This window comes from Nycticebus coucang, chromosome 9, assembly GCF_027406575.1.
Source record: "Nycticebus coucang isolate mNycCou1 chromosome 9, mNycCou1.pri, whole genome shotgun sequence".
Classification (NCBI taxonomy): Eukaryota; Metazoa; Chordata; class Mammalia; order Primates; family Lorisidae; genus Nycticebus; species Nycticebus coucang.
The window spans coordinates 93,182,474-93,205,426 of NC_069788.1; the positions used below are offsets into that span (position 1 = coordinate 93,182,474).

A 22,953-nucleotide genomic window follows, 5' to 3' on the forward strand; every position below is an offset into this window, starting at 1 on the left:
GAAAAATCTGTGGTCAGTTTATGCTAAAGACAGAGAAGTAATGACTCTTCCTTTTCTTCTTTAAAACATTTCCTAGGCTTCTGCTATAAAAAAGACTGAAATAATTTTCACTAAAAGGCCAAATTGCTTTTACATTCTTTGTCCAAATGTAATGATAATTTTGCAAAATCCAGCATAGCAAATTCCAGGCTTAGAGCCCATGTGGGTGAGCCCTGAATCCAAGTGGAAGTTGGGGGCCTCTGAGCCCAGCTGCCAGGTGAGCAGAGGGAGCAAAGCTACTTCTGGGAAGCAGGCACCTAAGCACCTCTACCAAAGCCATTGTCACATGGAAATGAGATTTTGGTCCGAGAGCAGCGTCCCCTTCCTCTTTGGTGTGTTTCCCTGCACCAAGACAACTTGGTCCCTGGCTTTTCCTCTCCTCCGGCTGCCCCTGCTCATCTCCCTTGCTGGCTGTACCCCTTCTCCTGGTCCTGTTATCCAGGGGAGTCCCAGGACGCAATCTTAGGTTCTTTGCTGTCACTACTTATTTCTGCGGCGATCTCATCCAGTGTCTCAACCCCATCAATATGTCAACAGCTCTTCATGTATCTTCCCGGCCTAGACCACTCTCCTGAACTCACTCTGTGTAACTGACTGCCCACGTGACTTTTCCATCTGTGTGTCAGACAGCTCACACTCAACAGGTTCAGAGCTACACTCTGGGTTTTGTGTGCGTATGTGGCAAAATACACATAAAATTTACCACTTTTAAGTGTACAGTGGCATTAAGTATATTGTGCAACAACCATCACCACTATCCATCTACAGCACTTTTTCTTTCTTTCTTTTTTTTTTTTTTTTGAGACACAGTTTTACTATGTTGCCCTTGGTAGAGTGCTGTGGCATCACAGCTCACAGCAACCTCAAACTCCTGGGCTTTAAGCAATTCCCTTGCCTAAGCCTCCCAAGTAGCTGGGATTACAGGTGCCTGCCACAACGCCTGGCTATTTGTTGTTGTTGTTATTGTCATTGTTATTTAGCTGGCCTGGGCCAGGTTCGAACCCGCCAGCCTTGGTGCATGTGGCTGGTGCCATACCACTGTGCTATGGCTGCCGACCTATCTACAGAACTTTTTCATCTTCCCAAACTGAACCTCTGTACCCATAAAACAACAATGCCCCCATTGTACTCTGGCAACCATGGTTCTATTTTCTGTTCCTATGGATTTGACTATTCTGGGGACCTCGGGTAAGTGGACTCACACAATACAACCACAATGTCCTCAAGGTTCACCCATATTGTGTAGCACATGCCCAAATTTCCTATATCCTTAAGGCTGACCGATATCCCCTTGTGTCTATATACTGTGTCTTATTTATCTACTCCTCTATCAAAGGGCACTTGGGTTGCTTTTACCTCCTGCCTATATCTAATAATGTTGCCCTGAGCATGGGTGGGCAAATATCTCTTGAGGTTCCGCTTTTACTTTTAGGGGTTATGTATCCAGAAGTGGAATTGCTAGATCATATGGTAGTTTCTATTTTTGATTTCTTGAGCAGCTGCCACACTGTTTTACACGGCATCTGCCCCATTTTACAATCCCACCAATAGGACACAAGTGTCAAACCTGGACTCCTGATTCATCCTGAAACTTGCACTCCCCCCACCCCAGGTCCCTCATCTCAGTTTACAGCAAATCCATCCTTCCCATTCCCCAGCCCAGAAGCCTTAGAGAGAGCCCTGATCCCTCTGTCAGACCCATATCCAAACCATCAGGACCCCATGCTGACTCTGCCCACGAAATATCCTCAGCACCTGGCTCCTTCTCACCACCCCAACTTGTACTTGTGCCACCCATCTGTTTGTGTTCCCCTGAAACTACAGCCTGAGACTTGGGCTCAGGTGACTTCAGGGAAGATGGTGCCAAGCAGGAGGGAGGGACCAGGGAAAGCAAGGCTGGAGAGGGAAATGTGCACCTTCAAGACCCTGGCTCTAGGGAGTGGGGTCTCACTTCCACCTGGATGTTTGTCTTGACAGGAAGCAGGGCACTTGTCCTGCAGCTCCTGTCCCCTAGGGCTTGAAGGTGTCTGAAGCTGTGGGCTCCACACATCCAGGTGGAGTGGCTTTGCATGGCTTTGCAGAGGCCCTGCAGGGACCTGACCTGTGGTGGGGCCCAGCCACGTCAGTGTGACTCAGAACATCACTCCAGCTGTGGCTGATGTCAGACAAGGTGGGGTGGGGTTGAGCTGAAATGATGTGCCATGTGCACCACCCTCTCCAAGCCCCCTTGTCTCTCACCCCCAGTAACCTGACCAGTCTCCTGCTTTTACCCCTGTTTCCATAGCAATCCAGTGATATCGACCATGGCCACGGCCCACAGCTCTTCCTTCGGCCAGCCCAGGCCTGACTCTCTCATCAACTCAAAGTCTGGGATCAAATGTCACTTTCAGGAGACAGGACCGCCCTGTTTAGACCGGCAGCGCCACTGCACCCCTATCTCCAATTCCCTTAGCCTGGTCCACCCCTCTTCCCGGAGCAGCGTCTCCTTCTAACGTACTATGTGCTCATTTCTCATGTTGTTTACTGTCTGCCCTGCTCCACCAGGAGATGTGCTCTGTGAAGCCACACTGCTGTCATTTTTGTCACGATGGTCTCAAAAACCTAAAATAGTGCCTAGCACGTTGTAGGCGCTCAATGGACATTTGTGGCATGCAATGTGTTCTGTAGGCACAGATGCAGACTTTTTGAAGCTTCCCAGGGAATGGATGCTTTAGGGTATGCCTTACTGGGGTTTAAGCCCTTTTTAAATGCTAAAAGGAAGACAATTCTTCTCTAAAGAATGCATCTTGAGGGACACAGAAAGATTGGTAGTGGGAAGCAGTCTAGATTCACCAGGTTTCCAGATTCTGCACGAGTAAAACTTTCTGCAGGATGGAGGCAAGGTGAGGAGCAGCTGTTCACACTGCCAGAGGCAAGCCGATCTCGTCACACTGCCAGAGGCATCACAGCCTCACGTCTTTAATACCCACAGGTCTAATGCCCACCTGTGTTCTCTGGCGCCTCCCTGTCTGTGTGGACTATGTGGGTGGGACACTGCTGTCTGAGCATTCAACCACTCTATACTCCAACACCCCTTCCCCACTCTGGAGGTCCAGAGCTGCCCCGGGCTGCTAAGAGTACTTGGCAGGTCACTCCCCACCTCGCACAGGGAGGGCAGCAGGTGCACTGGAAGGGTCATGTGCTTTGGAGCCAGCTCATCATTCCCACCTGGGTGAATCATCTAGGCTTTTCGGAGCCTCAGTCTTTTCATCTACAAAATAGGGATAAGTGGTTCAATCACAAAGAGTTGTTCTGAGCATATAGCCCTGTGCCAGGGCTGTGAATGCTGATCCCTCTAGCCTCTACCCACAAAGGCATGTTTTGGGAAGTGGATCAAGCCCATCTCACTGCTCACCTTGCTCAATAGCATCTTCAATGAGCTTCTGGTGCAAGTTCAAGGCCCTCTGGTCAACTACCATGGAGACCTCCTTCTCCAAGGCTTGCAGGAAGGCAGCCAAAGCAATGGCTCCTGGTGGGCCATCTGTCTCTTCTGGAGGCTGGTGATTGAAATGGGTAGGGAACCCAGTGGTGATGAGCACTGAGTGGGCATGGGACAGTGACAGAGAGGCTTTCAGAAGCTCATCTTTACAGAGCAGGTGTCCAATTCCCCGGTTCCCTGAAATTACAAAAATAAAATCAAACCAAATCATAAAATATGGTAATTTTAAGTAATTGTGTTTAGAGCAAAAACTTATACTGAGAGTAATTTAGGGTTTAGACTGGTTGGTTTGCTTTTTTCTCTTTTTTTAGAGTCATGGTCTCACTCTATCACCCAGGCCTAGAGGGCAGGGGCACAATTATAGCTCAATGCAACCTTGAACTCCTGGCTTCAAGTGATCCTCCCACCTTCACCCCCTAAAGTGCTGGGATTGCAGGTGTGACCCACCGTGCCTGGTCTGCTCTGATCTTTTATGAAGTTGATTCAAGGGATGTGGCAGAGGTTGAGAATGTTTCACCAGAAAGAACCAGAATGAATTCTCTCCACCTGCCCCAGCAGTGAAGGCCAGCCTCCCCTCGGTTAAGTGTGGCCACAAGACAAGCTTCTCTCTACTGGAACATGATTTGTGCCACCTCCAAACTTGGCTGTGCACCTACACCACACACCTCCAAGTTCTACCCGTTCTTCTGTCAGCTGGAAATGTTGATAGCTAGAGCCTACAGGAGTCACACAATGTGATTGTATAGCTACTGGGTCCCTGTGTGACTGGGCAGAGCAGACCCACCTTCCTGCTGACCCAAAACACTCACCCTTGAAGACCCACCCTAGACTGTTATGTGAGAGAGGCATAAACTTCAATTCATTTGAGCAAAGTATTTTGAGGCTTCTTTATTACATTAGCTCAGGAAACCCTAACTATTATACTGAGAATATAGAAGGAGGAAAGGACATGGTACCATCTTACTTGAGGATTCCCTAAAAGAAGACCTTAAGACAGGACTTGGGCATAAATATTTCAGAGGGAAGTGATTCTAGGAAATGTAAGTCAGAGGATGAGAAAAGGGGCTTGGCGCCTGTGCCTCAGTGGTCAGGGTGCTGGCCACATGCACTGGGGCTGGTGGGTTTGAACCCAGCTTGGGCCTGCTAAATAACAATGACAACAACAACAACAAAAATCAGGTGCCTGTAGTCTCAGCTACTTGGGAGGCTGAGGCAAGAGAATAGCTTAAGCCCAAGAGTTTGAGGTGTGATGCCACAGCACTCTACTGAGGATGACGTAGTGAGACTGTCTCAAAAAAAAAAAAAAAATGGTGAGAAAAGAGAATAATTCCACTACAGGACTGGAAGTGAGCAAGATAACTCCAAAGGCAATGGGGCTCAATGCTGCTTGAGATACTCTAAGGAGCTGTGGGGCACACAGAGCACAGTGGAACTGGGCATTTACCCACTGGCTCCCATCCCCTCTTAGGGGAAGGTTGCCCACTGGGACATTAACTCCCTGCACTCCCAGTTGTACCTGACATAGTGGAGGTGGCTCTGGAGGCTCAGAGAACATCCTCCAGTGCAGAAGCAGAGAGCCCCTGAGTCATGCTGGGAGCTTCCTGCCAACCCAGGTGTGCCCTGAGGACTCAAGGAGAGCAGTGGCAGCTTATAGTACAGATGGCTTGTCACCACTGGCTGCCAAGCTGGACAGCTGCTGTCATGATGCACCACCGTGTCTTTGTCAAGACTCAGGTCACCTCAGAGCAAACCAATGGCATGTGAAGGCAGAGTTATGACTCAGAACTTCCACTCCAGCTATGGCTGAAATTAGCAATGGCCAAAGGGGCATGTGAGGACACTGACTTGCCATTGAGGTGCCTGGAGGATAAGCAGGACACAGGGCTTGGATTCCTGTAATGGAAACTTTCATTCCAGAACAGGTGCTGGCACGTCATAGCGTGTGATCTTGGCCTTGTCCCTTGACCTCTCTGAGACTCGGTTTTCTTATGTAGAGAATGGAGCATGGTCCAGGTGTAGGAGGACCATGGGGACATAGCTTCTCACATCTCTCACCTACTGCTGATGGGTGGGGAACTAGCACAGTTCTGTCTGGAGGGTGATTTGTATCTTAGATTGGTACATTCCACTGGAGCCAAAATTTACTAGTATCTAGCATTCTAATAAAGTAAGTGTGGGTATGTACTCCAGTTTGGTTATGAGGATGATGTTTGTTCCAGCTTTGTTTATAGTGTTAAATAATAGGATATTAATAAAATAGCGGGACATTAGTAAGATGGAATTTTATGCAAACATGAACAAGGATGTTGTAGAAGACTACTTAATGACATGGAATGATGTTCACAATCTATTAAAAAGTGAAACAAGCAAGTCCTAAAATGGCATTCCAGCACGGGTCCAGCCCATGCACACATGCATGCATGGGGCAAGACTGACGAAAAAGAGTTCAGGTCCAACACCAAACTGTTAGTATTAGTTCATTGTGATGGGATACTGGTAATTTTTATTGCCTCTTGACTTTTACAAATATTCTGATGCTTCTACATCGAACATGAAGTACTGTTGACTAAAGCAGAGAAGAATAACAACACTTTTAAAGAAAAAAATTGGGATGTAGCATATTTCATAGAGTGTGGTGAGCATGAAAGGAGAGAAAGGGGAAAGAAAGTTTGGTCAACTGAAAAGTGGTATATACATATATGATGATTTCATTATCAGTGCAAAAGCCATTACTATAAACCTTGTCAAATGCAAGCTAACATCCTCTCAGCAATGACTGATGATTCTATTATTATGCCCAGTGAGTAATACTCAATGCACCATCATTAATCTTACATCTGCTTATTTAATATACTGAGGATCAAAAGTATCTATTGTTCTTGAGGATTAAAGATAGGCCTTAATAGTGATATCAGTGCATCTGATGGTCATAAATCTGCCTCGCTGCACACCTCATCCCTTAAGCCCCAACTCACAGTCTGCACAAGCGCTGACGGGCAATGTCGGGGAGGACCTCGAAGTCCCCTTTATTCAGCAATAGCTATATCATGTCTGCAGTAAATATACTTGCCAATTACTTTTTTTTTTTAAATCTAAGCTAATGGAAGAGTTAATAATTCATCTTCCCTCATGACCCTGTGCTAAGTGAGAGAGCCATTAGCCTGGCTAAGAATGTTTGTGAGGAAGAAGGTATTGCAGAGATTTTGAAAACTATTCACTCAGGAGATCAACTATGTAAGAGACGCTATGTACACAGGGCCCTGAGCATATGTCCTAAAAGGGTTAGCTTTGGTGGGCATGTATCCCAAATTTGCTATGTATTTATATGAAAAGGAAACCATATTCTTTGCAGAATGAACACTGAACAACCTAACAGAAAAAGAAACAAGCAAAGAGCTATCCCTGGTGGCTTAGTAGGAAATTTAGCTACTGCAGACCCTCCTGTCATTGGAGGACAACCTTTGCTCCTATTCCCAGTGGAGAAAATCAGACATTTCTAGGGGGTGGTCTGCACTTGGCTACAGGGCTGGCCAGAAATCAAAGGCCCCTGCCTAGGCTCTGTTCCATGTATGTATGTATGTATGTGTGTGTATGTATGTATGTATGTATGTATGTATGTATCTATCTATCTATCTATCTATCTATCTATCTATCTATCTATCTTTAGAGTCTCATTCTGTTGCCCTTGGTGGATTGTCATGATGTCAGCCTAGCTCACAGCAACCTTAAACTCCTGGCCTCAAGTGTTCTTCCTGTCTCAGCCTCCTGAATAGCTGGGACTACAGGCACCCACCACAATGCTCAGCTAATTTTTGTATATATATATATATTTTTTTTATAGAGACAGAGTTTCACTTTATTGCCCTCGGTAGAGTGCCGTGGCATCACACAGCTCACAGCAACCTCCAACTCCTGGGCTTAGGCGATTCTCCTGCCTCAGCCTCCCGAGTAGCTGGGACTACAGGCGCCCGCCACAACGCCTGGCCATTTTTTTGTTGCAGTTTGGCCGGGGCTGGGTTTGAACCCGCCACCCTTGGTATATGGGGCCAGCGCCCTGCTCACTGAGCCACAGGCGCCACCCCAGTAGAGACAGGGTCTTCCTTTTGCTCGGGCTGGTCTGGAACTCCTGAGCTCAAGGGATCCTCCTTCCTCGGCCTCCTAGAGTGCTAGGATTACAGGTATAAGTCACTGCACCTGGCTACTGTTCTCTTTAATCAGTTCTGTCTGGGTCCTGGGGGTCTGGCCCAGAAAGCTGACCTTTGCAGGCTGGCCTCAGCTCTCTGTTCTCCACAGAAGCATCCCACCATCAATCTAGGTAGCTGTTTGGAAAACAGTAGTCGGAAGCACCAGAGGGGAGGGCACATATCTCCTCTCCAGAAGTTCAAGATGCAAAGGGTGGTTAGTGTTTGAGGCTCCTCACATAGCCCATGAGAAGGTGCAGAAAAGGGAATAAGATGCCAGAGCACTCTTGCAACTACCCAGGCAAGACTGTGATGTATTATACCATTTAGAATCAGAGTCTCATTCAGCCAGCAACAGAAGTAGGTATGTGGACTTGAGCAAGTTTCTTAAGCTGATTTGCCTCAGTTTCCTCATCTATTAAATGGAGTTAATAATAGCTGCCTCACAGAGTCATTAGGAGAATTTAATAAGAAGAAACATGTAAATGTTTTTAGCATGATGCCTGGCACAGAATAAAACTTGGTGGAAGAGAGCTATTATTATTATTACCTATTACAACCCTGACATTGTTGCTATTCCTGTTACATACACTGATGAGGAAACTGAGGTAAAATTTACATTATAGTTCTCTCATGAGCATTTGCCAAAAAAAGGAACTGAGTTTGCCATGCACAACAGTGAGTGAAACCCTGCTGGCTACTTGGGGTTAGAAATTCAGCTCTTAAACCAAGATGCAGCTAGAAGTTAAAAGCCATCAACCAGCTTTCTGGAAACCTCTTCCTAGCCAGAATCAGCAGATACCCTAGTAGATCCTACCAGCCCTGTCCCATGTCCAGAAGGCCAGTGTCTCAGAGACCACAGAAGGGCTGTCCTTTCTCTGAGACACTACATGCAGTGTACAGGCTGGCCACAAGCTGCAGGCTGGAGCTGGAGCTGCAGGGTCCTGCCCTACTGAAATCCCCAAAGAAGAAGCAATCCAGCTCCCTGTGCGACCCCTGCTACCCAGTGTAGACAAAATCTACCACCAGGGCAAGGGAACAAAAGGGGAAGATTAGGGACATGATTAAATCCATGCATAACTTTAAAATGGGGGCAGTTACCTACTAGGAATCATTCTCCTTTTTTTCCTGCATACCTAATCCCATTTGGCTCTGGATGGCAATGTGCACAGGTAATAAACTCACCAGTCCCCCTCACATGTTTAATGTTGGAATTTAGAACACTTATAAAATAAAAGCCATAAAAAACAGAAATCATCCATAATTCCACAACCTAGAGATCACCAATGGCAGTATTTTGGTGCATTTACTTCTAACATTTTGGGGATTTGACTGTGGGTACAATTTGTACCCTACTCTTTTCACTGAGTGTTACATCGGTGATGGATTTCTCCAGGTTGTTAGGGTATGCACACTTCTCACCTGGGTCTATGGCGATTATGGTTTCCAATTCTCTGATCTTCCGAACAGCCGAAGTTGATGCCATGCTGTAGTGCAAAGGATCCTGGGAAATGTGATGGACTTCTGGAATTCTCTCAGGGGTGAGAACACTGGATGGAGCCTTTGTATCCCTCATGTCAGTCATAACGGTGCAACCTGGCGTGCTGACAAAAGCCAGTGGGGCCTCTGAAATACACAGCAGGAGGAACTGAGCCCTGTCGGTTCATCAAGCCCCGTCCACTCTCTTCTAAGCACACTGCTGATGGCAAGATGTTACCCGAGCACCAGCTCTGCCAACAGCATTCCCTGCCTGTTGTCACCAAGGTCAGAACAAACTGGCTATGGCTACATCTAGCTCCATTTGAACAGCTGCCTCTAGTTTTTAGGAAAGTAAAGGTGAGTTGAGTGTTGGAAAAGAAGTGAGGTTCAGCCACAGCTACAGCAGCCAAAGCTCTGGGTGATTCTATCCATTTAACACGCAGACATCAAAAAGTATCTATGAAGCTCTTGCAATGTGTGAAGCCATCTTGCTTGACTTCCCAGCAAATGTTACATTTGCTACCCTCTGTAAACATAATTTATATTTTTCCTCATAATACTTATATTTTGTTTTGATTTATGTGAATTCTGTTTTTTAAATTCTCTCTTACTAGATTATAGGCAACGTGAAACACTCCAGCATAGTTATTAAGAAATAGCTTCAGTGTGGTAAATGTACTTGTGTTTAAGATGTGACTGTATCCTGTCCAAACCTATTTCTTCAGCTGTAAAATAATGACAACGCCTCATATGGCTGTTGGCAGAACTAAATAAAAAAAATGCACATAAACATGTTTAGCAAAGTGGCTAATTCAGAGTAAGCCCTCAATAAATAGTGGTGTGCATCATTGAATCAGAACTCATTCTTATTCCCTTGAGCCTGGCTCATTGGCTGCTTACTACTTCTCATATTTAATTTTCCTCTTCTTTCTTCTTCAGTGTCATTGTTATCCTTGAGTATTCTAATTCCACTCAGCTGTGTGCTCCTAGAAAAGGTGTGCTTTGTTGCGTGTTTCCTCTCAGAATCTCACAGGGTGCCTTGCATAAAACAGGTGTTTAGTAACTGCAGATGTGAGCTGAGTAAATAACATGTTGGGTTTCACAGAAACAGTACAATTTCTTAGATTTAATCAAAAGTCAGAGCCAGCCAACATTTTAAAAGATAGATCTGGTAGGTAACTTTTATTTTATTTTTATTTTTTGGCTGTTTTTTATTATTAAATCATAGCTGTGTACATTAATGCGATCATGGGGCACCATACACTGGTTTTATAGATCATTTGACACATTTTCATAACACTGGTTAACATAGCCTTCCTGGCATTTTCTTAGTTATTGTGTTAAGACATTTACATTCTACATTTACTGAGTTTCACATGTACCCTTGTAAGATGCACCGCAGGTGTAATCCCACCAATCACCCTCCTTTCACCCCTCCCCCTCCCTCCCCTTCCTTTCCCCCTTCCCCCTATTCTTAGGTTATAACTGGGTTATAGCTTTCATGTGAAAGCCATAAATTAGTTTCATAGTAGGACTGAGTACATTGGATACTTTTTCTTCCATTCTTGAGATACTTTACTAAGAAGAATATGTTCCAGCTCCATCCATGTAAACATGAAAGAGGTAAAGTCTCCATCTTTCTTTAAAGCTGCATAATATTCCATGATGTACATATACCACTATTTATTAATCCATTCGTGGATCGATGGGCACTTGGGCTTTTTCCATGACTTAGCAATTATGAATTGGGCTGCAATAAACATTTTGGTACAAATATCTTTGTTATAATGTGATTTTTGGTCTTCTGGGTATATACCTAGTAGAGGAATTACAGGATTGAATGGCAGATCTATTTTTAGATCTCTAAGTGTTCTCCAAACATCTTTCCAAAAGGAATGTATTAATTTGCATTCCCACCAGCAGTGTAGAAGTGTTCCCTTTTCTCCACATCCACTCCAACATCTCTGGTCTTGGGATTTGTGATATGGACTAATCTTACTGGAGTTAGATGATATCTCAAAATAGTTTTGATTTGCATTTCTCTGATGATTAAAGATGAGCATTTTTTCATATGTCTGTAGGCCGTGCACCTGTCTTCTTCAGAAAAGTTTCTCTTCAAGTCCCTTGTCCAACCTGAGATGGGATCACTTGTTCTTCTCTTGCTTATACGTTTGAGTTCTCTGTGGATTCTGGTTATTAAATCTTTGTCAGAGACATAACCTGCAAATATCTTTTCCCATTCTGAGGGCTGTTTGCTTGCTTTACTTACTGTGTTTTTGGCTGTGCAGAAGCTTTTTAGTTTGATCAGGTCCCAGTAGTGTATTTTTGAAGCTGCTTCAATTGCCTGGGGGGTTCTCCTCATAAAATTCTTGCCTAGACGGATTTCTTCAAGGGTCTTCTGCACTCTCTTCTAGTATTTTTATAGTTTCATGTCTTAAATTTAAATCTTTAATCCAGTGAGAGTCTATCTTAGTTAATGGTGAAAGGTGTGGGTCCAGTTTCAGTATTCTACAGGTTCCAGCCAGTTCACCCAGCACCATTTATTAAATAGGGAATCTTTTCCCCACTGAATGTTTTTAATTGGCTTGTCAAAGATCAAGTAACGGTAAGTAACTGGATTCATCTCTTGGTTCTCTATTCTGTTCCAGACATCTGCTTCTCTGTTTTTGTGCCAGTACCATGCTGTTTTGATCACTATCGATTTATAGTATAGTCTGAGGTCTGGTAGCATGATTCCTCCTGCTTTGTTTTTATTTCTGAGTAATGTCTTGGGTATTCGAGGTTTTTTCTGATTCCATATAAAACGAAGTTTTAGTTTTTCAAGATCTTTAAAGTATGACATCGGAGCTTTAATGGGGATTGCATTAAAATTGTATATTGGTTTGGGTAGTATGGACATTTTAACAATGTTGATTCTTCCCAGCCATGAGCATGGTATGTTTTTCCATTTGTTAACATTTTCAGCTATTTCTTTTCTTAGAGTTTCATAGTTCTCTTTAGAGCTCTTTCACGTTCTTTGTTAGATAAACTCCCAAATATTTCATCTTGTTTGGCACTACTGTGACTGGAATAGAGTCCTTAACTGTTTTTTCAGGTTGACTATTACATATAAAGGCTACCAATTTATGAATATTGATTTTGTAACCTGAGACGCTGCTGTATTCCTTGATCACTTCTAAGAGTTTTGTAGTAGAATCCCTAGTGTTTTCCAGATATACAATCATATCATCTGTGAAGAGTGAAAGTTTGATCTGACCCTTATATGGATACCCTTGATTGCATTTTCTTTCCTAATTGCAGTAGCTAAAACTTGCATTACAATGTTAAAGAGCAGTGGAGACAATGGGCAACCTTGTCTGGTTCTTGTCTGAGTGAAAATGATTTCGATTTAACTCCATTCAATATGATATTGGCTGTGGGTTTGCTGTAGAAGGCCTCTATGAGTTTAAGAAATGTCCCTTCTATACCAATTTTCTTAAGTGTTCTGATCATGAAGGGATGCTGGATATTATCAAAAGCTTTTTCTGCATCAATTGAGAGAATCATATGGTCTTTGTTTTTTAATTTGTTTATGTGCTGAATTACATTTATAGATTTACGTATATTGAACCAGCCTTGAGACCCTGGGATAAAACCGACTTGGTCATAATGTATAATTTGTTTGATGTGTTGCTGGATTCTGTTTGTTAGGATCTTGTTGAATATTTTTGCATCTATATTCATTAGTGATATTGGTCTATAATTTTCTTTTCTTGTTGGGTCTTTTCCTGGTTTTGGGATCAGGGTGATGTTTGCTTCATAGAACATGTTGGGCAGTCTTCCTTCTTTTTCTACATTTTGGAACAGGTTGAGTAATATAGGTACTAGTTCCTTTTTAAAGGTTTGGTAGAATTCTGAAGTGAAGCCATCTGGTCCCAGGCTTTTCTTTTTAGGAAGATTTCGTATGGTTGATGCTATTTCAGAACTTGGTATTGGCCTATTCAACATTTCCACTTGATTCTGGCTAAGTCTTGGAAGGTGACGTGCTTCCAAGTATTGGTCAATTTCCTTCAGATTTTCATATTTCTGAGAATAAAGTTTCTTGTAATATTCATTAAAGATTTTTTTAATTTCTGAGGAGTCTGGTTTTTTTTTGTCTTTGTCATTTCTGATTGATGAGATTAGAGATTTTACTCTTTTTTTCCTGGTTAGGTTAGCCAAAGCTTTATTTTACTGGCCTTTTCAAAAAACCAACTTTTTGATTTATTGATCTGTTGTATAATTCTTTTGTTTTCAATTTCATTTAATTCTGCTCTAATTTTGGTTATTTCTTTTCTTCTACTGGGTTTGGGGTTGGAATGTTCTTCCTTTTCCAGTTGCTTGAGATGTCCCATTAAGTTGTTAACTTCCTCTCTTTCCGTTCTCTTGAAGAAGGCTTGCAGTGCTATAAATTTCCCTCTTAGAACTGCCTTTGCAGTATCTCAGAAGTTCTGATAATTCATGTCTTCATTCATGTTTTTATATGAGTATGCAGGTTCCTTTTGTTACTGAGTTCAACTTTTATTCCATGGTGGTCTGAGAGGATGCAAGGAATAATTTCTATTCCTTTAAATTTACTGAGGTTAGACTTGTGACCTAAGATGTGATCGATTTTGGAGTATGTTCTGTGGGCTGATGAGAAGTATGTGTATTTAGTTTTGTTGGGATGAAATGTTCTGTAGATGTCTGCTAAATCCAAATGTTGGATGGTTAGGTTTAAATCTAAAATTTCATTGCTCAGCTTCTTATTGGAGGATCTATCCAACACTGCCAAAGGAGTGTTGAAATCTCTGACTATTATGGAGCTGGAGGAAATCAAGTTGCTCATGTCTGTTAGAGTTTCTCTTATAAATTGAGGTGCATTCTGGTTGGGTACATAGATATTAATAATTGAAATCTCATCATATTGAGTATTACCCTTAACAAATATGAAGTGACCATTCTTATCCTTCCTTACTTTTGTTGGTTTAAAGCCTATTGTATCTGCAAATATAATTGCAACACCTTCTCACCATATTAAAAATAATCTTTCCAGCTCGGTACCTGTAGCTCAGAGGCTAGGGCATCAGCCACATACATTGGAGCTGGTGGGTTCAAATCCTGCCAAACAACAATGACAACTACAACCAAAAAATAGCCAGGCACCTGTGGTCCCAGCTGCGTGGGAGGCTGAGGCAAGGGAATCACTTAGGCCCAGGAGTTTGAGGTTGCTGTGAGCTGTGACACCATGGCACTCTACCAAAGGTGACATAGTGAGACTCTGTCTCAAAAAAAAAAAAAAAAAAGAAAGAAAGAAATCTTTCCTTCTCATGAGGCCACACTGCCAGTTAAATTCTCATGAGTGCTTTCAAAGTAAATTATAGTAACATTGAATTATATGCTTTATGGTGCAAGTGTGGCTGACCTGGACTGAATTTTCCAGCATCTGTTAACAATGGGCTGCAATAGTTGTTATTTTTAATAAATTGGAATGTTATCACATTTCTATTTTACTGTGAGCAGAGAGAGTGCTGTCATGTGTCTCTCCATTATAATATCACCTTGGGGAAAAAATGCATGGTATTGTTTCCAATAACCTTGCAAATACCATGGGGAATAGCTTGTTTGGTTGTGTTTCTTGCCTTCACCTTGTTTTCAAGGCCCCACTGATCTTTAAAATATCTCAAAAAGTCAAGCTAAAGGTTGATTCTTCCATTACAATGGGCTATGAGATTTCAGCAAACAGAAATACGTTTAATCAAAACATACATGAGATATAAGACAAGCTGCTCTGGTGAGGAGACCAGAGGGGTTGAAAGAAGTAAGCCAGAGAGATAGCACTGCAGGCTGTAGGCCTCTGTTCTGTGTTTTGGTTTAGGGCTTTATTGTTAAAACCATTAGCTTATGCTTTCAAGAACTAAGACCCTCAAGGTCCATTCTAGGTCAGAGTAACTACCCGGTTAAACCCCAACATACTGCAGCTGTTGACAGCTTCGACACTGGTCAGCTGAGAAGGCCAGAACACAGGGACGTCCCCTGGCTGACACACCACAGGATCCCCGTAATCAGGTTTGGAAAGTTCTTTGATTCCCAACAGTTCTGCAGATGGAAAAAGAAAAATGTAATTCCCTTGGCAGGTATCATCCCATTGGAACTCACTGAGTAGTTTATGATGTGTTCTCCAAAAGGAACTCCAGTCATAGGATTATTTCAATGGCTGTTTGAGAGGAGAGATGGAGAGAAGGAATTGGGGCTGAAGGAACTCAAGAAATTTCAGCCCAAAATATGACTCATTGGTATAGATGGTATTTTTATAATTAAAGGCCCTTAGAGATCAACAGGCCCTTGGAAGGGGCTTTCTCTCTATCTGCATAACCAGATGGACCCATTAAAGGAACAATAGATTTCCTTTCTTCCCCATCTCTCCCCTCCTTGTTATCTCCCTATATTGCAGGGAAGGAAATCAAGTATGCAAGCAGACCTGGCCCAAATCCTTTTAAACATAATACCTAAAGGTTGATTTGCAAGTCAATCTGTTTCCCCATCCATTCATCCTCCCTAGCAACCACTTATTGCCCCTAAACAGAATCACTTATATTCTTCATCTCCCTGTCCCCTCTAAAAAGAGTATATGAAAATATCTGGTTCCCACTGGGATATTGGGTAATCACTCTGTGATTCTCTCTGAGAACACAGTGAACAAACCTCTTCCTCTTACTAAGCTGCCTTAATTGTGAGTTGATCTTTCAGGGGACTGGTGGAGGAAGGGAAAAGTTTCCCCTTATCCTCCCAAAACTTTAACAACTTAGAATACTCCATGACTTACAGTCCACATTGAGTAGTACAGTTTCGGGTAATGGAATCTTGAACTCTGTGATATGATTTTTGGAAGCCTTGGATGCATTAAACCCAATACTTTCATTGTATGGATTGTTAACAAAGCCAGCATGTATGAGTTTATCTTGATAAAGACTGAGTTACATTGCCCAAACCAGAACTCTGTTTGTTGTTTTACCAACAACAACATCCTAACCCTGGCCAGTCATCAAAGTGCTGACCAGGACAGCAAAGATGGATGTGCTGGGCCCAACCCATCCCCACTAATGATAAAACTATTCGACTCACACCTTCCTGGTGAGTGGTGCTGAGGTCATCCTTATATGATGAAGGCAGCAAATGCTAATTGCATTCTTACAGAACGGTATGTTTTGTCTGATTTTGTCTGTGACACAGCTGAGTAAGTTCTGGTACTCTGGACTCTGACCCTCACTCAAGGCCCAATCCCAGACTCTCATCAGGCCCTTGGGGAACCTCTAAGAAGCTGGGGCAGCTTCCGGATTTTAGCCCTTCATCCTTGGATTGTTTACTTACTCTCAAATTGAGTTAATACACTGGAGGCCACTGGATTTCAGTTGGAATTAACATTCGAAAGAAAGCCTTCTGTCCAAACATGCCAATGAACAGTAGCCTTTGAGCTCAAATCTCCAAAGAGCTCTGCTGCCACCCTCTGCTTCCCCCACCTCATGTTCATTTGAAGTTCATAGGAGCTTTATGTTTATTAAAGATCTCCAAAGGGTGAGTCTGGCTATTCTACCAAGGGTGGTGCCCTTAAACCTGAAGAGCACCTTAAACCCAGCCCTGGGACTACTGCTAGAGACTTGGAGCCTCGTCCAGGCCTTAACCCTGCAAAACCCTGGAAAAGATGAGGACACCCCATGGGAGCTCAGGAACATGACAAGTTCCCATTTGCTTCTCAGGCCCAAGTCCCAGAGAGACTGTTAGAGTCCTGAACCAGACTGGACACTGACCTGGGTCACCGATGTGAATAGGCTGTCCTCGCTCACCTCCAAGGGAGCAACTGGCCTGCACCAACCTTCCCAACTTGTCCTCAGGAACTGGCCTCCCTGTGACCACCAGAGGGCAGCAGAAGCCAGCGTGGGTGACACAAGGCACTGTTGTCTGGCCAAAAAAAAAAAAAAAAAAATCAAGTGAAAAATGTTAAAAAATGGAATATGCACAGATCTAAGCCCTAAACACCAAGAGTTCAAGGTAGTTGAATGAAGGAGCAGGGCCCAGTAGGTATTACAAAAAATTAGATTCTACTTTTATGTGACAGAGTTGGGGAAATGTGCTGGTAATTATGGGTATAAAACAGGGAAGCTGAACTTTTTATGTGCCACGGACCTCTTTGGCAGCCTAGTGCAGCTATGGACCCCTGATCAAAGTAAAGTTTTTAAGTGCATACAAGAAAATGCTTAAGGTTCCAAAGGAAAAAAATTATATTGTAAATGCAGTTATCAAATTATGAAAAAATTCATCATAACATATGTGTTCTTCATTAGCAGCTTAAGGGAAAAGGGGGCAGATTAGCTACCATTGTAGTTTTGAAGTAGTGACTGACATCTTGGGTATTTTTGAGATATCAGGGAGAACAGTAGTGTTATTTGAAAATGTCTGCGATTTCCTTTGGTGATCACAAAGTTACAGGGTCTCCTGATACGATGGCCGATTGTTGCCTACATTCATAATTGAAGGAAATGCTAAATTTCCCTTTGAGGTTATGAAAACAAAAATATAATATTTTTCCCATCTGATGTCATGGACCCTCTGAATTTCTCATGAATTTCAGGATGAAGAACCTGTTGGAGGATCAGAGGCAGAGGGAGCAGAAATGTTGAGGAGGAGCTGATGTCTACTCTGCCTCCTGAATCCACACAAGGGATAGAGACAGAGGTCTGTCCCCAGGCAGGACTCTTTTCTGAGTCTGCCTCATTCCTCTGCCTAAATAGAAGTGCCCATAATGATCTGGGCAACGTTCACTGGTGTCATGTTTTCCTCCCTGGATGGTTTCTGGGCCCTACAATGGGGCTTATGAAAGATTTAGGACATGGCCAGGACTGCAATCCACTGGGACAGCCTTGGCTGCCACCAAAAGAGCGTGCTTTTACCACCCTGGTCGCAGCAGTAGAGCCTCGGTGTCCCTGTCTGTGGTGTCTGTTCAACAGTACTGGGAAGAGGGAACATACTAGGGTCAAAGAGCTGGCTGTGGTCCCCAAGGCTGAGGCACATCCCATCCGGGGGCATGATTCATCCCGTTGAGGCCACCAACAGAATCCCAGATGGCTGCCTGGCCATCTCTCCCAGGAGCCAAGGGGCAAGGGAGTAGGTGTTGGACCAAAAGCTGCTTGGTAACCATCCGGGTCACTGAGATATTGTGGAAAAACAGCAAGGGAGGCACTTTCACCTCCGTACAAGGCTTCCTTAATCATCACACCTTTATTATTGATATTTTACAGATGGGAGCCAGGAGTTCTAGTGTGGCTTGGAGACCAGGGCAAGCCCTTTGCTCTCTCTAGCACATTAACTGCCATGTGAGCTGTATTTAACTCACCCTCATGATAGTTTTGAGCCTGGGTCCTCATGAAACATACATAATTCAAATGTCTCTTGATCTTACATGTTATGCAATATGTGGCTCCCTGGGGCCAAAATCCTGCAGTTGATTTGTGAAAATCTTACTTGTTGATGTTCTTATTGTTACAATTAATATTGACAATTTAATTCTAAAAGCATGGATTAAATGAATACAAGTCAATAAATTTCATTTTTCTATTTCTATTTACCTTTAAATTACACTGAAGCCTAAGAAGAAACACATTTTATCCTTATGAAACTATTTTTCAAGTTTTCGCATTAATTTTTACTTTACTCATTTTTTTTTTTGAGACAGAGTGTCTCACTTTGTTGTCCTGGGTAGAATACAGTGATGTCATCATACCTCACAGCAACCTCAAACTTTTGGAATCAAACAATCCTCTTGCCTCAACCTCCTGAGTAGCTGGGTCTATATGCAAGCGCCTCCATACCCAGCTAGTTTTTTTTATTTTTAGTAGAGATGGGGTCTCGCTCTTGCTTGGCCTGGTCTGGAGCTCTTGAGATCAAGGGATTCCCCTGCCTTGACCTCCCAGAGTGCTAATATTACAGGTGTGAGCCACCCCACCCAGCCTACTTTACTAATTTTCAAGTTTTTATTTGCTTTTTTTATTATGTTTTAGGATCATCTTGTTTTCAAAGTTTATATCCTATTTTCCTAATAAAACACTGTGGCCCCAAAGAAAAAAATTATTATTCTAGTGGCAGTCAACATGCCAGACCTCAGTTTCCTCCCCTAAAATGAGAGGCCGTACATGGGAGGACCATAGACACCCCCCCATCCCACCTGCTACATGACAGTGCATTCTGCTGTGGGCCCCACCAGTGGTTGGGGAACTGCCCACTCAGGCACACACTTCACACATGTGGGCAGCTTGTTTCTGATGAGAGGTGGCTGGGGCTGCTCTGGCAGGAGCCCAGACCAGGACATTTTAAATGAAACCTCCAATCTGAGTCTTCTATAAATAAAGAAACACAGGACCTGGCTGTTTTCATGCTACTGACCACTAACCCAGGAATGGGTCAGTGGAGTAGGGGGATCCAGTTCAGTCCCTTTGACAAGAAATGGCTGAAAGAAAACCTCAGGGGCTAGCAGGGAGGCAGCTCCTAACAGCAGGCACGTTCTAAGAGAGGCGACTACCAGCAGACACCTCCCGCCAAGAATATGACCCAGCTTTCTGGACAGAGTTGTATAACCCAGCAGCTAACAGCCTGGCTGAGGCTCTGCCACAAATCCCTGGGCATTTATAGAGCCAGGCACTTTCTTCCTGGGGCTCTGCTCACCAGTGTCAGGGAAGATCTTCAAAAATCTCACCGAGGTGTCCTACATTAAAGAAGTCAAACAAATTCCAAACGGGTTTGGTTTACACAGCTAAAGTGAATTGTCAAGAAGGGCCACACTGGGCACTCATAGTGGTCAAAGGTTGGGCTTGGGTGAGACCAAGGTTGGTTCAGAGAGACTGACAACTTATCCTGGGTTGCACAGCTAGAAAGTGGCTGAGCTGGGATGAGACCTTTGGTTTTCTGCCCCCTGTGCCAATGTTCTCCCCACTACAGGAAAATAAAAGACATTACGCATTGTCAATCCATTCTGCCCTACCTTATATGCACCTGCGTGGCCAGCACCTGCTGGATCTCTTCCAGGGAGCCCCACCTTCTCCATGGTCTCTTCGGGGGAGAAGCTGCAGTCCAGGAGGAAGGCCACCATGTCCTTCAGCTGTTCCGAGTGCTCTGCCAGGGAAGTCGGGCTGCCTGTGCAGGTACCAAACTCATATTTCTGGAACTGGGGACAGCCGATTCTGGGGACACAAGGAGAAGCTCACAGGCCTCCAGACTCTAACTTTGGCCCCCGACAGTGTGCTCTTTAGAAGCACTAGAGAGAGAGAAGAGGATGTCTAGTGCTGAAATTTCCAGCCCTGGGGCCCAGGAGCAGTTTTCAGCAAGGAGCCTTGCTGACTTCCTTCACACGGTACCAGATCAGAAATCATTAAATCAGCATGTGTACAATGCAGCCCCTACCGCACACCCATCGTTATCTCCTATAACCTTAACCCCAAACCAGAAGGAAAGAAATAATGGTGACCTCTCTGCCATGGAGTTGGAGCCAGCAGCCCAAAAGGGAGAAAGGACACATGTCTTCGGAAAGCTCTCTGTTGGCAGTGGGTGAGGCCTTTCTCTTTACTTAGAGAAATGCCTCTGTAACACTGAAAGATTTCTTTGGTTGCAAGCCTATTCTTCACTTACTCCAAAAGCATGTATTGAGCTGTTCCTCCATGCCAGGCACACGCTAGGTGATGGGGCTATAGTGATGGAGAAGACACTGTCCCAACCTTTAAGGAGCTTGCAATCTAACAGTGGTAGGTGAGACTACATTGAGAACAGATACAGTCTAGATAGAGTGACACATAGAAGGGAGAAATCAATTCTCTCCCACAGAAGAGCTGCTGGGTTTTGAGGTATGAATAGGAGTTTGCCAGTTGGACAAGGAGAAAAGCACAGTATGCAATCTAGGCAGAGGAAGCAGTATGTGAAAAGCATGCTGGCATCAGGCTTTAAAAAAGCTTCTAAAAAGCTCTGTGGCCCATTGGAAGATCTGCTCCGGGGTCTCTAGCTTGGCAGCACAGATGGTGTCAGAGAAAAATGTAAGGGAGCAAAAGTGGGCCCAGATGGGGTCTCAGAAGGACAATCTTATCCTAGAGTCCACAAAATGATGACAGAATGTTCCTGGGGAACTTTTTGTCTGGGAAGAGGGGTTGGAATGACTGGAGTGTCAGGAGTCAGGGGAGAAGCCGAGCTGGGCCAGGTCACCACGGGTCTTGAGGTCAGGCTGAGGTGCAAACCATAGGAGGATGTGGAAGAATTTTAAATAGTAAGGTCACATGATCAGATTTAGACATAGGAAAGGTCCCTCTGAGGGGAGAGTAGGAGAAGGAGGGCAAGGCGGGAGAGGGCGAGATGGGGCTAGGGACCAGTTAAGATGTCTGACAGTCTAGTGGGGGACAATTATGACTCTGCGTTTGTATGGGTGGAAACAGAGACTCACAGGAGAAGTGTTATAGAAGGAGAATCAGAGGTGTCATTTATAAATGGGTTAGATAAAGTTTAAGGGTCTGGGAGCAATGCCCCATAATGTATCTATCTCTGGGTGCTGGTAATGCAAGTATTTGTATTTTCATCTTAATATGAGGCAGGCAGGTTTCTGGCCTGGATAGTAAAAGTGGACAGAGGCAGAGCCAGTGGGTTTCTCCATGATTCTAAAGATTACCGCAGGAGCAGGGGATAGAGCAAAGAGTGGGAATAGTGGGAAGGCAGGTCATTCCTAAGCAACAGTCATGAGCGAGGCTCTGTGGCAGGCACTGCAGTGTCCCCAAGGTGGGACAGAGAGGTCCCTGATGACAGAGTCACTGGCTGCAGCATTTGGCCACTCTCAAGTTTTTGTTTGTTTGTTTTTGAAACAGATTCTCACACTATTGCCCAGACAGTAGTGCAGTGGCATCAGCTTAGCTTACAGCAACCTCAAACTTCTGGGTTCAAGTGACCCTCCTGTCTCAGGCTTCTGCTGAGTAGCTGGAACTACAGGTACCCACCACAATGTCCAGCTAGTTTTTCTATTTTTAGTGGACATAGGTCTCGCTCTTGCTCAGGCTGGTCTGGAACTCCTGACCTCAAGTGATCCTCTTGCCTTAGCCTCCCAGAGTACTAGGATTACAGGTGTGAGCCACTGTGCCTGGCCTAGAACACTCCCAAGTTTTAACCCACAATAACCGAGGCTGCTTCTTTTTTTTTTTTTTTTTCTTTTTCTTTTATTATTGGGGATTCATTGAGGGTACAATAAGCCAGGTTACACTGATTGCAATTGTTAGGTAAAGTCCCTCTTGCAATCATGTCTTGCCCCCATAAAGTGTGACACACACCAAGGCCCCACCCCCCTCCCTCCTTCCCTCTTTCTGCTTTTCTCCCCGCCATAACCTTTATTGTCATTAATTGTCCTCATATCAAAATTGAGTACATAGGATTCATGCTTCTCCATTCTTGTGATGCTTTACTAAGAATAATGTCTTCCACTTCCATCCAGGTTAATACAAAGGATGTAAAGTCTCCATTTTTTTTAATAGCTGAATAGTATTCCATGGTATACATATACCACAGCTTGTTAATCCATTCCTGGGTTAGTGGGCATTTAGGCTGTTTCCACATTTTGGCGATTGTAAATTGAGCTGCAATAAATAGTCTATTACAAGTGTCCTTATGATAAAAGGATTTTTTTCCTTTTGGGTAGATGCCCAGTAATGGGATTGCAGGATCAAATGGGAGGTCTAGCTTGAGTGCTTTCAGGTTTCTCCATAC

The 22,953-nt window shown here is 43.9% G+C and overlaps 1 protein-coding gene across 6 annotated transcripts in view; it reads right to left on the bottom strand.

The window, feature by feature from the left end:
* The window catches only part of DGLUCY (D-glutamate cyclase), a 130,315-nt gene that overhangs the window by 38,190 nt on the left and 69,172 nt on the right, over positions 1 to 22,953 (bottom strand). For 5 of the 6 annotated variants that reach the window (XM_053602329.1, XM_053602330.1, XM_053602328.1 and 2 more), the window contains 5 exons: positions 20,207 to 20,405; positions 16,983 to 17,133; positions 15,151 to 15,273; positions 9,121 to 9,324; positions 3,434 to 3,694 (listed from right to left, as the gene is read on the bottom strand). In XM_053602329.1, coding sequence (XP_053458304.1) covers positions 3,434 to 3,694; positions 9,121 to 9,324; positions 15,151 to 15,273; positions 16,983 to 17,133; positions 20,207 to 20,405 — 938 coding nt within the window. The remainder of the gene's footprint in view (positions 1 to 3,433; positions 3,695 to 9,120; positions 9,325 to 15,150; positions 15,274 to 16,982; positions 17,134 to 20,206; positions 20,406 to 22,953) is intronic. The other variant, XM_053602332.1, reaches the window with a different exon arrangement.